The sequence below is a fragment of the Tenrec ecaudatus genome, chromosome X (assembly GCF_050624435.1).
Source record: "Tenrec ecaudatus isolate mTenEca1 chromosome X, mTenEca1.hap1, whole genome shotgun sequence".
In the NCBI taxonomy this organism is placed as follows: Eukaryota; Metazoa; Chordata; class Mammalia; order Afrosoricida; family Tenrecidae; genus Tenrec; species Tenrec ecaudatus.
Window position 1 is genome coordinate 21,172,065 of NC_134548.1, and position 14,893 is coordinate 21,186,957.

Here is a 14,893-nt window from a genome sequence, read left to right on the forward strand (position 1 = left end):
CACTAGGGCAAGAAGCGGCGTTGCGGAGCAACAGTGAGTCACAGTCCGGCAGGAAGCAAACACAAGCCCCGCCCTCCTTGAGGCTCCGCCCCTGCGCTGGTTGTTGCTTGGCAACGAGAAGCGCGGCACAGTGTGGGAGAACGCGGGGGCGCGCGGAGGGAGACGTTGGGCGTCGGCTCTCTGGGCTGCCGCCATTGGGAACCCAGAGGTGTGGGCCAGGGATCCTGTGCGCGGCGGCCGCCGGGCGGGGGCGCTCGCTGGGTCTCTGGCAGCTTCGAAAGCTTCGCAGCCGGAAGCCGCCGACCTCAGGGACCTGCATTTACCTCACAAAGGTTTTCAGGTTTTTACAGTGGGCTTGTGCTGAGGTTTTAAATTTAAGGGTCTGTGCCACTCCCTTTGGTCGTAAAAGGCATCCCCGACCCTGCTTTTTAAAAGGATATTTAAGTGTCCGCCTCTCACGGAGTTTGTTCCTCAATAAGCAAATTTTTTTTTTTAACTCTTAGTGCCACGGAGTCGATGGCGACTCATAGCGACCCTGGAGGACAGGACTGTAACCATGTACAGGAGTAGGAAGCTTCCTCCGACTCTTCCGGAGCAGCTGGTGGTTTTGAACTGCTGACCTTGCAGATTGCAGTCCAACATAGCCAGGGCTCCCTTTTGTTCCTTAATACTAACCAATAAAAAGTCAAACCTACTATGGAGTCCATTTCTAAGCATGTGACCCTGTAGCGGGATCCTGGGGGCTGTAAGTCTTTATAGGAGCAGATCTGAATACTAGTGAAAGTAACGGTAATATCTTACTAACAAGAATAACAAGCACAAGAGGCCCAAATCTGAGCAAGATGATTATTCCCAATTTATAGCAGAGGAAACCGAGTAGAGAAGTAACTACCAAGATCTCACACATAAAATCTAGGAAGCCAGGGTCCAAATCCTACCCATCTAGCCTTAAAGCCTGCGTGCTCTGGCTTCAACTATCTTAACTGGGGAGTCATTTAGGTTTCATTCTGTATTGTGCATTCTAATCCCATCAAGGAGCCCGGGTGGCATAGAGTTACGCCTTGGGCTGCTACCTGAAAGGTCTACAATTTGAAACCACCAGCTATCCCGAAAGAGGAAGACAATGAAAAGGTTGTCTTTCTCTAGAGCTAGTTAGTTTCAGAAGCCCACGGGGCCAATTTTACCCTGTCAGTGAGAATGAGTGAGTGTGAGAGTGAGTGAGTGAGAGAGAGAGAGAGAGAGAGAGAGATTGATCCTCGGCAGATTTGGAAGATGTGCACTGAAAGGTCATAGGAGCAAACTGCAGTTGAAGGGAGGAGGGGATTTTCTCATAACTGCAGGGGTTGCTGTGAGCCATAATCGTCTTGATGGCATTGAGTTTGGTTTGGGGAGTTTGAGTAAGGGAAAGCACACACCTTAGGGAACAGTGGGGCATCCCAGTAAGAGGGGGTTAGGTCTGTTAGAGCATTTGGTTGGGTGATTTAGGGAAGGAGGTCACAGAAGCGCTGGATCAGGTGCTATTATGAAGTGGGGTCTCACCAAGGCCTAACTTTGCATTCCAGGACAACTTTAGAGTGTTAAGGGCAGTTTGTTTTTTTTTAATTTCCCAGGAGAATTGTATCTTCCAAGCCATTCGCATCCCTAAGGAGAACTGTTGACTCACCAGAAGACTCCGTTTTGGTAATGTAATCTCCAACATATGCAAGTATGAAGCAGAGTGCTCATTTAATACCAGCGTTCTTGGTTCAGGGATGACGTGAACTTGGATGGGTAACAAAAGTGACAACTTTATTTTCACAAACCTCCAACTGCATATCTATAATGTTTTCTATTATGATGTAGGCAAGAGAGTGCAGTAGTACTGGCTGTACCGGCCACTTTGGTCCCAAATAGAAAGCACAGGTATTTTCCTATCATATGCCAATCCTAGCAGAAGTCAAAATAGCATCAGTGCTCATTTCTGCTTTGAAAGTAGTCATTATTAGATCTCCCATTTAACTTATCAAGGAAGCAGATATGACCCATAGTACAGTATCATAATTTTGTATAAAATATATATATATTTGGAAAATGATTTCAATATAATGAGACCTCTTGCTGATCCAGTATATTTTTAGTGTTGGCATTTTTGAAGACTAATGCTTAGAAGGCATCTAGTCATGGGGATTCATGGCACTAAACGACAAGATAGAAAGGGTCTCTGACTTTGAGTCAGACTCGACTCGACGGCAGCATTAAAGTTGGTGTCATAGCCCCGATTCAGCGATGACTGAGAATTTGGGACCTGCATTCAAATGGGATTCATGCTTCAAAGGCTAGAAAGTTAAGAGTGGAACCAGATCATTTAGCACACACCCTTCTTGACTTGTCAAGGAGAGAAGTGAGCCACTGAGAGGTTGAGTAACGTGCTACACCTCTCACAACACTTTGGTGATGAAAACTTTTGCAGCTAGCATAAAAATGGTCCACTGTGTTCAGAACTAAGGATTACATACTTAGCAAAATGTCTCCTACCCTCAACGAGCTTGTTGAACGGGCAGCCACAAAAACAAATGTCAACTAATCGGAGAAGTACTATGAGATGTATATTTTTAAAAACCCCAAACTCAACTGCCATTGAGTCAACTCCGGCTCATAGTAATCCAATAGAACAGAGTAGTTCTAGTGGGTTTCTGAGGTTGTGGGTTTCTGAGGCTGTACATCTTTATGGAAGTAGAAAGCTTCATCTTTCTCCCACAAAGTGGCTAGTGCTTTTGAACTGTTGACCTTTCAGGTAGCAGCTCAACTTGTAACACACTACACTACACTACACCTCCAGGGGTCAGTATAAAAGGATCTTAGAGAATGGAATGTCCAATTATGCTAGAAAGATAGACGGGTGTAGGGAGAGAGAGAGAGAACTGAGAGAACCTGAAAAATGCCGATAGGAGGGATCAATTAGCTGGGGTCTTGACAGATGAATTAGTATTGGCTGGTGGTAGGGCTGTCACTATAGGTAGAGAAATGGTATGATCAAAGACACAGATGTAAAACATCAGCTAACTGTGGCAAGTTCTTTGTTCTTTCCGAGTACAGAGAGGATGGGAGGCTTATGAAAGTTGGTATTTTGAATTCAAAAGAGAATGGAACAAGATTGTGATCAGATAGCAAGGGCTCAAGTAGAAAGAAAATATTTAGGAAATGTTGATGGTAGCATATGTACAGGTGTGTTTAATACTATTGAACGGGGGATTGGTGCACAATTTGTAAGAGTCCAGCCCCAATAAAATGATTAATTAAATTATTTAAAAGGTCATGATCAGACTGGACCCCATGTTCAGACGTTTGGACTTTTGCTTGAAGGGAATGAGGTGTCACTGCGAGATTTTAAGTCGGGGAATGGTAAGGTTGGATACCTGCTGTAAACAAGTTAATTCCAGATTCATAGTTGAGGAGGAGGAGGAAGAGGAAAAGATCGGAGGCAGGAAAATCAGTTAGAAGGCTACTGTATTGGACAGGGTTCTCTAGAGAGACAAACCAGATTGCTAGTAATTATATATAAATATATTTATAAAGATATATATGTAATTCAAGAAATAAACTGTTAAATTATATACAGATAGATCATACAAGAAATTAACAGTTAAATTCTAAAGCAGTGAGACACTAGCAGTCCTTCAAGGCTTGAGAGCTGCCAGTTGCCAGTCCCCTTCTGTACAGAGAGCTGGGCTATATATACCCAGGCAGCAAACAGCAAGGCTGGTCCCCAACTGTCATCAACTGTCAGTCCCCAGCTCCAGAGATGAACATTCCAATCGTGTGGGCTTAAAGGGACCTCAACTTACAGTGACACAGTCCACACGCTAGGCATCCCACAGGTATGTACCCCTTTAAACTGAGGCACAGAACAACCAAGGTGAGGCTCACCGAGCCATTTATCCCTCTGCCCTTCAGTTAATTCTACTTGTGTTTATCGGCCAGGCTGGCACAATAAACTATAGCAGCTACCAATAAATATCTTTAGTAACCAAAGACTGTAGACTGTAAGCGCCATTGCACCTCAGTGTGACTTTCCTCTTTAACGGATTCTGAAATTAAACCAGCAGTCACATGGCACTTGAGTCTAGTTCCAATAGTGGTGTGACCTTGAAGGCTTCATTTGTGTACTTTCAGGGTACCTCACCAGAAGGAAAATGAATCCTTCCTCAAAAACACCAGTGACTGGTGTTGCAAAATCAGATACACACGGCTCTAAGAAAGACCCGAAAAAGCAGCAGAAGCATGTGAGATTTCAGTAAGTACCCATCTTTTTTGCCTTGGGTCATGTTCTGCAGCTGGATAGTTTCCCTGCAGTATTTACCCAGTCGAATTTCAGATGTCTTGTTTTGTAAATTAGAGGTGACTGTGCTTTTAAATTGCTTTTTCAGATCAGATAATGCTGATTGTATAATTTACAAAGCATGTTAACCTGCATCTTTTTTTGATCCCAGTACAACCTGGTGAAGCAGTTTTATTATATTTTATAAGTGCAACTGCAAAAGGTTAAGTGACTTGCCGAAGGCTACACAGCTTAAGAAGGGCATCAACTAGAACTCCAACCTCAGCTCCCATACTTCAGGCCCGTTCTAGTCGCCATGCCATACTCTGCTTTCTGCCAGAAACTGGTGGCATTATGCGGGAGGACCTCTTTGCACATAGCCTCGTGAGGGGTAATGGCAACCTATCAGCGCTGAGACATGATCAAAAGTAGAATAAATTCACTGATGTAACTGCCAAGTGGCTGGTTGGACCAAGATTTAGGGAGGGAGGCTCTTTTTCAAGGGTGTGGGCATCAATTCCAGGGAAAAAGAGCGCCCGTGGTAATGTAGACTATTCCACATTTCATTTTCCTAGCACTTGAACCAGTTCCAAGAGTCCTGGTAGCATAGTCGCTCATGTGATGGGTGCCTAACTTCAGTGTCAGCAGTTCAAACCCACCAGCTACTCCAAGGGAGAAAGAGGAAACTTTCTGCTTCTAGAGTTACAGCCTCAGAAAACCAAAGAGGCATTTCTTCTTCTTGTAGAGTCATTATGAGTCAGAATTGACTTGATGGCAGTGAGTTTTGTTTTTAACGAGTTGTTGTTAGGTGCGATAGACTGGGTTCCGACTCACAGTGGCCCTCTGCACAACAGAAGGAAACACTGCCTGGTCATGCGCCAGCCTCACAATTGTCCTTATGTCTGAGCCCATGGTTGTAGCCACTGTGTCAGTCCATCATGTTGACGGGTTTCCTTTTCTGCAGCCCTTCTACTTCGCCAAGCGTGATGTCCTTCTCTAGGGACTTTTTCTCTTGTAACATGTCCAAAATAAGTAAGACAAGGCTTGCCATCCTTGCCTCCAAGAAGCATTCTGGCTATACTTCTTCCAGGATCAATGTCTGTCTTTGCCAATATCATAATTTAAGCCCATCAACTCTTCTTTAGTCTTCCTTATATAACTTTCACATCCATATGAAGCTATTGAAAATACTATGGCTTGGGTCAGGCGCACCTTAGCCTTCAAAGTAATCTCTCTTTGCTTTACAGCACTTTAAAGAGGTTTTGTGCAGCAGATTTACCCGATGCAACTACTATTATTAACGCCTAACTAGGATTGGAATCATTTTCAGTCATAGAGATTTTTCTTTCTTTTTCATTTTAAATCATTTTATTGGGGGCTTTTTCCTGATTTTTAAAAAATCATTTTCTTGGGGGCTCTTATCAATCACATCAATTGTATCAAGCATGTTTGTACATATGTTGCCATCATTTCCAAAACATTTTTTTCTACTTGAGCCCTTGGTATCAGCTCCTCTTTTTTCCCCTCCCTTCTCCACCCTCCTACCATCTTGAACCCTTGATAATTTATAAATTACTTTTATTTTCATATTTTATACCATCTGTCTCCCTTCACCCATTTTTCTGTTGTTCATCCGCCCAGGGTGGGAGAGTTAATGTTGATCATTGCTATAGTATCTCCCTTTCTCCCCCCACCTTCTCCTTATCCTCATGGCATCGCTACTCTCATTTTTGGTCCTGAGGGGGTTATCTGTCCTGGATATTATGTGTCGAGAGCTCTTATCTGTACCAGTATACATGCTCTGGTCTAGCCAGATTTGTAAGATAGACCTGGGGTCATGATAGTTGGGGTGGGGGGAGGAAGCATTAAAAAAACTAGAGGAATGTTGTATGTTTTGGCAGTGCTATACTGTAGCCTGGCTGGCTCATCCCTTCCTTGTGACCCTTCTGTGAGGGGGTGTCCAATTGTCTATGGATGGGCTTTAGGTCTCCATTCTGATCTACCTTGTTCACTTCAAAATGGTTGTTTGTTTTGGGTCTTCTGATACCTGATCCCATCGATATCTCATGATCACACGGGTTGGTGTGCTTCTTCCATGTGGGCTTTGTTGTTTCGCTACTAGAAGGCCGCTTGTTTAACTTCAAACCTTTGAGACCCCAGACACTATTATGTTGTAATAGCTGGGCAACATCAGCATTCTTCACATTAACTTATGCACCCATTTTGTCTTCAGTAATCATGTTGGGAAGGTTATCATCACAGAATGCCAGGTTATTAGAACAAAGCGTCCTTGTGTTGAGGGGGGACTTGAGTAGAGACCCAATGTCCATCTGCCTCCTTAATACTTCACCTATAAACATATGTACAGACTTATATCCTTATCATTATATATTAATATAATGACATACATACATGTCTATGTTTATACCTCTATACATGTTTTTTGCTTCCTAGTCCTTTATTTCCTTTTACTTTCCTCCTGTCCTACATCATGTTTGACCTTCTGTACTTCCTCTCAGTGATATTACACTTGATTGAACCCCACCAGGCATTCTATGCCCTCCTGGCCATCGATTTTAAATCTCTTGTTCCCTTGTCCCTGGATTTGTTGGCTCCCACCTCCTTTTCCCCCACCTCCTCCTCTCGCGTCCCCCTGGAACCGTCAGTCCCGTTGTTTTCCCCTGGGGATTGTTTATCCTGCCTATCTTATATAGGCAGACATGGGGTTAAAAAGAGGGGGGAAATCACCTATGAATAGTTCCAGGTCTGTCTGCTGACCCTTATAAATTATTTCTGATCAGGTCTAATGCAGTGCCAAACCCTGCCCGCCAAGTCTGAAGTCTATTCTCAGAATTCCTCGGGGACTTTGTTGCTTTGTTCCCCCTTGCTGCTTTGTTGTGTTCCCTTCGTGTTATACCCTGGTGTGGAGGGATCTGAATGGGCACAATCCCCGCACTGTGTCTCCATTGCTGCCCACCAAAGCACTGTGGGTCAGTAAAGGAACATCGTGTCTTGTGTTGGGGCTGACCCTACAGTCTACATGGAGGTTTACCTAACATTTTTTGTTTATACCATGCCTTCTGATGGTAACGTCTTGGTCAAGTTGAGTCTATCTAATCTCAAGAGGAATATTCTAGAGTATTTCATATCCCTGTTCTGACTGAGACCAAACCCACTGCCAGTGAGTCAGATCTGACTGTTAGCAGCCCTTTCAGACAGCATAGAACTGTTTCTAAGGCTGTACTCTATGGAAGCCAACTGCCACATTTCCCATGGTGCAGCTGGGGTGGGTCTGAACAACCAAGTGGTTAACCACTGCGCCACCAGGGCTCCTTTCATCCTACTTCAATTCTGCAGGTGACCAGTTCCCGTCACCACATCCCACTATTTTGCAGTAGGTCGGTCTTCGAATCACGGATGGCAAAGTGTAGCAAATGTAACCCCTAGGATTTTAGGAAAAAGAATTACTTCATAAATCATAACCTCTTGTTTTCTCCTTCAGAACTGTAAACGATTTTGCTGCTAAAAAAATACAGCGTGCATGGTTGTGTCACATGAACAAAAGAATGTTCCAGCTTCTAAAACACACAATTTGTGCAGCGGTACATATTCTGCTTTTTGTTTTCTCTGATAAATTTAATTAATTATCAAGCAAAACAGTCGGGTTAATTGAAAACAGAATACATCACCTTCCTTATCTCTTCTCTGTAAACCTAATATAGCATGGGGTTCTGGGACTGTTTCTTTTGTTAACCATAAATGAGTATTTCTGGATCTATTTTTAACATGTGATGACTATTATTTCACTTTTGAAAATCATATGCTGGGTGGTTCTTTTTAAAACAATTTGATTCTTTACGCAAATGTGGGAGACAGTGATCTTATGATTAAAAAAAAATCTGAATTAAAAGTACCTGTACCTTTCACCCAGCCATTTCACTTCTAAGAATCCATTCTACAATATATGTACAATTTCATTACAACATGTGTAAATGCTCCCCCCAAAATTAAACTATATGAAGCCCACCGAGAGGATATTGGTTCAATAAATGCTGGTGTTTTTATAGCTATAAGCAGTGTAATAGAAAGATAGTCAAGTTATTTCCTTGCTGAAAAAAGACAAGTGTAGAAATATATGAACATGATGATATTTGAGTGAGGAAAATGTTTTACATGCCCCCACCTCCAGAAAAACCACCTCCAGAAAGACTGTCTGGCAACCCCAGCTGAGCATTAAGCTTTCCTCGATAGAATAGCAAATGTACTCCTAAAAATGACCCATAATGCTAGTAGTCTATGATTAGTGAGTCACATTAAGGGAATTTTTAACAACTCTGGAAATCCAGGAATACTCAGTGATGTGTACACTTCACCTTCTGATCCACAGACCTATTTTGGATGTTACATGCAGAATGCCTGAGAGAAAACTCGCCCCAGTAAACTACTGACATTTCAGATCTAATGTCCATTGTCTTCCCACGTGAGACTTATACCTCATTACCACAAGACCCGTGTAATTGGATGGCTTAGAATTTTTTAGTAGCATAAAGAAATTCTCCCTTCATCTGTTATACTAACACTTCATATTACTACATTACACTGAGAATGCATGCTCAGTTTAAAAGCCTCATAGTGTAGTTTTTATGTGATTGTCATAAGCGCAAAAGCCAGGCAGAGAGATACTTTGAGTCAAACAAATCTTAGTTTGAATCCTCACTCGCCTCATCTGCTCCCTGTATGCCTTTTGGATAGGTTACTGTAACTCTCCAAGCCTCCGCATTTTTATTTGTAGGATGGGAACAATAGATAATATTGTAATTATCCTGCGGAGTTGTAGCAGCAAACAAGGTCATGTTTAGAAGGCCCCTAACAGATCTCTCATGCAAAAAGGTACTTCAAAACTAGTAGCATTACTTTATCAGCCCCATTTTACAGCGATTCATTCCATGTCAAGCACCTGCTGTGCCCCAGGCACTGAACAGGATTCTAGGAATCCACAGCCAACAAGAAAGGCACTGTGTCTGTGTTCACAGAGTGTACAGCCCAATAGGAGAGTCAGACAAGTCTACCAAAACACAAACCAAACTCACTGCCATCGAGTCAGTTCTGACTCACAATGACCCTATAGGCTAGAACTGGCCCTGTGGGATTCTGAGACTGTAGTTCTTGACAGAAGGAAGCCCTGTCTTTCTTGCAGAGAGCCGGTAGTGGGTTCAAACTGTTGATCTTGTGGTTAGCAACGCAACACTTAGCTACTATGCCACCAGGGCTCCCGACAAGTCTATAGATAACTACATGCATTGTGAGGCATGTTATCATTGGGAAAGAACAGTGCTTGGGATCTCCAGGAAGGACACATAGCCGAACTTTGGAGGCTAACAAGATGAAGGTGATGACTCAAGGCTATGTGGGTAGAAGTGACAGTTGAGACTAGAATCCATATGAGCCCCAATGAAATGATTTAAAAAAAAAGACTAGAATCCAGGTCTTTAGGACTCCAAGGGCAATTGTACTGTGCTCTTTACCACACTGCCTCTGTCCTCATCAGTAAATTGTGTCTGCGCAGGGTACTGCTCTGTGTTAACTACACTACCGTCTTTTTCAGGGATCTTTCGCGACCTATGAAATATTAAGGAAGGTAAGCCCCTCAGAAGCTGAGCTGATGAAAGATCCTACTATGAAGTCTAGGGTCAGATTCAGGTATGTTGATTGATTTGGGGAAAGTTCATATCAAGAAATCATAAAGATTTTTGGGAGGGTTTTATCTCCTAATTTCTCAGGACATAATTACAGAGCAAATGTGGGACTGTTGTTTTTATTTATTTGAATAAACAGATATGACTTCTACCAAAAGTTGCTTTGAGAGTAGCTCTCCTTACTCATGATCAGTCCAATCTGACACATATGTGAGTGTACTAAAGTGAGGGACCCTCAGCTTGGGTAGTCCATGTCACTACCCGGTCTTCATGTTCTTAGGCATGGCTCTGAGAATATCAATGGTCTTGCCTTTTACTCTGCATTTCAGAAAGGATATACGTCCGTAAGAGAAACCTAAAAGTCTGATTCTAAATGACTAATTTTTGGTCTTTCTTTCAGATTTAGTGGTGAGAAATTTCCACCTTTCATTGTTTTTAAAATTTTTCTTCAAAACGAAGGCCATGGTTACAAGTATATTAGCGGAAAAACTATAATGAAAGCATCAAGTGAGGTGATGTTTCATGTTATATGCCTTAGGTTAACTTTTCCCATCTTTGTGGTATCTGAATTGCATCCAAAGTATACGGTCTAAGTTATTTCACCATTAATCAGCACATCAGGCAGATAATGCATTTAAACAAATACTGCATATCCAATGTCTCTATTTATTAGCTAAAAAGTGTTTAGTGAATTGCTTATAAAAGAAGCAATATAGTAATATATACTATGAAGTATAAAATAAGGTCCTAGAAAATGTCCATTCATTTCCTTTGCATTAAAGTTTGGGTTTGTTAACAATGGACTCAAAGTCGCTTACTTGCCTGAGTCCTTTTATCTTTTGTTTAGTTTTTTTAATCATTTTATTTGGGGCTCGTACAACTCTTATCACAATCCATATATACATCCATTGTGTCCAGCACATTTGTACATTTGCTGCCATCATCATTCTCAAAACATTTGCTTTCTACTTGAGCCCTTGATATCAGCTCCTCATTTCCCCCTCCCTCCTTGCTTCCCCTCTCTCATAAACCCTTCATAATTTATAATTATTATTTTGTCATATCTTACACTATCCGACATCTCCCTTCACCTACTTTTCTGTTCTCCGTCCCCCAGGGAGGAGGTTATATGTAGATCCTTGTAATAGGTTCCCCCTTTCTACCCCACCTTCCTTCCACCCTCCCGGTATTGCCATTCTCACCACTGGTCCTGAAGGGATCATCCATCCTGGATCCCCTGTGTTCCCAGTTCCTATCAGTACCAGTGTACACCCTCTGGTCTAGTCAGATTTGTAAGGTAGAATTGGGATCATGATAGCTGTGGGGGCGGGGGAGGAAGCATTTAAGAACTAGAGGAAAGTTGTATGTATGTATCTTTGCTACTTTGCACTGACTGGCTCGTCTCCTCCCCGAGACCCTTCTGTAAGGGGGTGCCCAGTTGCCTACAGATGGGCTTTGGGTCTCCACTCTGCACTTTCCCTCATTTACAATATGATAACTGATCTCTTCGACACCTCCTGGTCACACAGGTTGGTGTGCTTCTTCCATGTGGGCTTTGTTGCTTCTCAGCTAGACAGCCACTTGTTCACCTTCAAGCTTTCAAGACCCCAGAGGCTATATCTTTCTATAGCCAAGCACCATCAGCTTTTTTCACCACATTTGCTTATGCACACATTTGTCTTCAGTGATCATATCGGGAAGGTGGGCACACACTGATAAAATTTTTTGTTCTTTGAAGCCTGATACCTGGTTCCTTCTACACCTTGTGGTCACACAGGCTGGTGTGCTTCTTCCATGTGGGCTTTGTTGCTTCTGAGCTAGATGCCTCCTTTTTTACCTGCAAGCCTTTAAAACCCCAGACACTATCATCTTTTGATAGCTGGGCACCATCAGCTTTCTTCATCACTATTGCTTATGCACACATTTGTCTTCAGCGATCATGTCGGGAAAGTGTGCATCATGGACTACCAATTTAATAGAGCAAAGTGTTCTTGAATTAAGTACTTGAGTTGGAGACCCAATGTCCATCTGCTGCTTTAATACTAAACCTATAAATATATGCACACAGATCTATTTCCCTACCATCCTATATAAATATATTTATATATGTGCGTGCCTTATTTAGACCTCTACAAATGCCCTTTGCCTCCTGTGATCCTATGGGGGACAACAGTGGAGACTCAGTGTCAGGATTGGCCTGGTCTCACCCCATCACACCGAGGCAAAACACTAAGGGCGTGCAGCAGAGCAATGAGGGGAGCAGAGCAGGGAGCTCCCGAGGGAGTGCAAAGGATAGACTTTGGGGCCAGAGCATGGCGCCCCATTGGAATTGACTGGAAGACACGCCTAGAGGTCAAAAAACAGACCTTGATCTATTCATAGGTTTTTCTTTCATTAAAAAAATTAATTTGCTTTTCTTGGTCATTGGTTATTTTTGGTTGTCATCATTGTGTTCTCTTTTGTCATTTTGTCTAGCTATGCCTTGTTTTTTGTGCATATTATTAACTCTACAGAGCTATCTAGATAAGATAGGTTGGATGAACAGTCTGGAGGAGAAAACAGCAGGATCGATGGTTCCGGGAGGACATGGGAGAGGGGGAGGTGGAGGAAAGGAGGTTGTGTTGACCAACCCAAGGACAAGGGAGCAACAAGTGATCCAAAATTAGTGGCAAGGAGGGTGTGAGAGGCCAGGTAGGGCTTGATCAAGGGCAATGTAACCGAGAGAAATTACTGAAACTTTTCATCTTTTTAGCTAGGGTTTTTTGTTGTTGTTTTTACTTAGGCAGAACATTTGATGCTATTTGTTTTAATGAAATTTTGTCATTATTTCTTTGATTCTGTAGCATATTTAGAAAAAAAATTGTTGCGCTAAGCACTGAACATGTTTAAATTGTTTAACCCAAATTACAGAACACATACACACATCGTTATTAGGTGTCATTGAATTTGTTCTGATTCAATGACCCTATGTACAACAGAGCCATCTTCACAATGGTACTATGCTTGCACCTGTTGTTGCAGTCACTGTGTCAATCCATCTCCTTGAAGGTCACCCTTTCTTTCAGTGACTCTACTTTAACAGGGCCTCATTCTTCCTGATAATGCATTCCAAGTATGTGAGACGAAGTCTCACTATCCTCACTTCTAAGGAGCACTGGGTATACTTCTCCCAAGACAGGTGTTCATTCTTCTTGCAGTCTATGGTATGAATATACTCTTCCCTAATGCCATAATTCAAAGGCATCAACTCATCTCTGGTCTTCCTAGTCATTTTCCAGTTCTCACATGCATGTGAGGCTATTGAAAATACCATGGCTCATCTTAGTTATCAAAGTGACATCTTTGCTTTTGAATACTTTAAAGAGGCTGGTGCAGCAGACTTGCCCAATGCAATATGTGGTTTGATTTCTTTACTGCTGATTCCATGGGCATTACTTGTGGATACAAGTAAAATGAAATCCTTAACTTCAGTCTCTCCTTCATTAATCATTATGTTGCTTATTGGTCCCTCTATGAGAACTTTGGTTGTGTGTGGGTGTGTATTCAGAATCCCTAGTGGCATAGTGGGTTACACATTGGGCTGCTTAGCACAAGGTCAAGTAGTTCAAATCTGCTCTGTGGGAGAAAGATAAAGCTTTCCACTACCGTAAAGATTTACCTCCCAAGCCCACAAGGGCAGTTCTAGTCTGTCCCATAGGGTTGCTGTGAGCTGGAAGCAATTTGATGGCAGTGGGTTTTGGTTTGGGGTATAAACTCCCTTTCCCTGAGCTCCCAAGCAAGTTTCACATTCACCTCATTGTATCTATAGCATAGGAGTCACCTGGAGCGCTTATAAACATGTAGTTTGGGCTCCAGTCAATCTGAGATGGGGCCTGAGATTCTGCATTCACAATAATTTCCTAGGGGCTGCTGGTATGCAAGAAACACCCGGGTGTTTCCTGATCAGATCCTCCATGTGTCACATTGACTCTGAAGAATACCAGAAAAGGACATGGGGCTGGGTTCTTGGACAGTATCAGAAAATCTCTCTCTTTGTTATAAGTGTAGCAGGTTGACTGTGGGTGTTCATTGTGGAATGTATTTCAGAAACATTAATATTCCGTAATTTGTAGAGACTGGCTTCAAATGTGAAAGTGTATGTTTACCCTATATTTATGGGATAAATTAACTCCACATTCATCTACAGAATAAACATAATGTTTCAGGAAAGATCATCACTTAACATCTTTTTTGAGGTTATGTAATGGGGTTTGCCTCAAGAACAGAAATGCTCCTTGGATCTGCACCTGCCAGTCCCTGCTAGTCTCAGGCTTGACCAAGTGAAAAACCTTAGCAGTAGTGATTGAAATCATTGTGTATACTAAAACCAGTGAAAATTCTGTGACACCCAAAAATTGGTGTCATGTATAAACTCACACATGCAGAATGGTTAGTTGAGACATGTTTTTCTCTGTATACTCTCAACAACAGCAGAATATCATTTAAAGGAAAAGAACTAAATTCTGGAAACAGACTCCTAGTTGATAGAAAACTTTTATTTTAAATGTGAAAACAATTTATTTTAAATGTCATAACAATATTTGATGGAAAACGTTTAAAGGTAGAATTTTCCCCCTTATAAAATCAGTTGCTGTTGAGTTCGTTTCAGCTAATGGTGGCCCAAGTATGTCAAAGTTGAACTTTGTTCCACAAGGTTTCTAATGGAAACGTTTTTGTTGCAAGTTGCTTGCCAGGCCTTTCTTTCTTTTTTTTTTAAGAGTGTAATCTTTTTTTTTATTTTAACAATTTATTAGGGGCTCATACAATTCTTATCACAGTTCATACATATACATACATCAATTGTATAAAGCACATCTGTACAGTTTTTGCCCTAATCATTTTTTTCTCCTCTTTTCTTTTT

The 14,893-nt window shown here is 42.0% G+C and overlaps 1 protein-coding gene across 1 annotated transcript in view; it reads left to right on the plus strand.

Moving 5' to 3' along the window:
• Positions 1-3,378: 3,378 nt before the first annotated feature.
• The window catches only part of CXHXorf58 (chromosome X CXorf58 homolog), a 32,090-nt gene continuing 20,575 nt past the window's right edge, over positions 3,379-14,893 (plus strand). The window contains exons 1-5 of the mRNA XM_075538301.1: positions 3,379-3,472; positions 4,153-4,273; positions 7,800-7,899; positions 9,903-9,997; positions 10,394-10,505. Coding sequence (XP_075394416.1) covers positions 3,379-3,472; positions 4,153-4,273; positions 7,800-7,899; positions 9,903-9,997; positions 10,394-10,505 — 522 coding nt within the window. The remainder of the gene's footprint in view (positions 3,473-4,152; positions 4,274-7,799; positions 7,900-9,902; positions 9,998-10,393; positions 10,506-14,893) is intronic.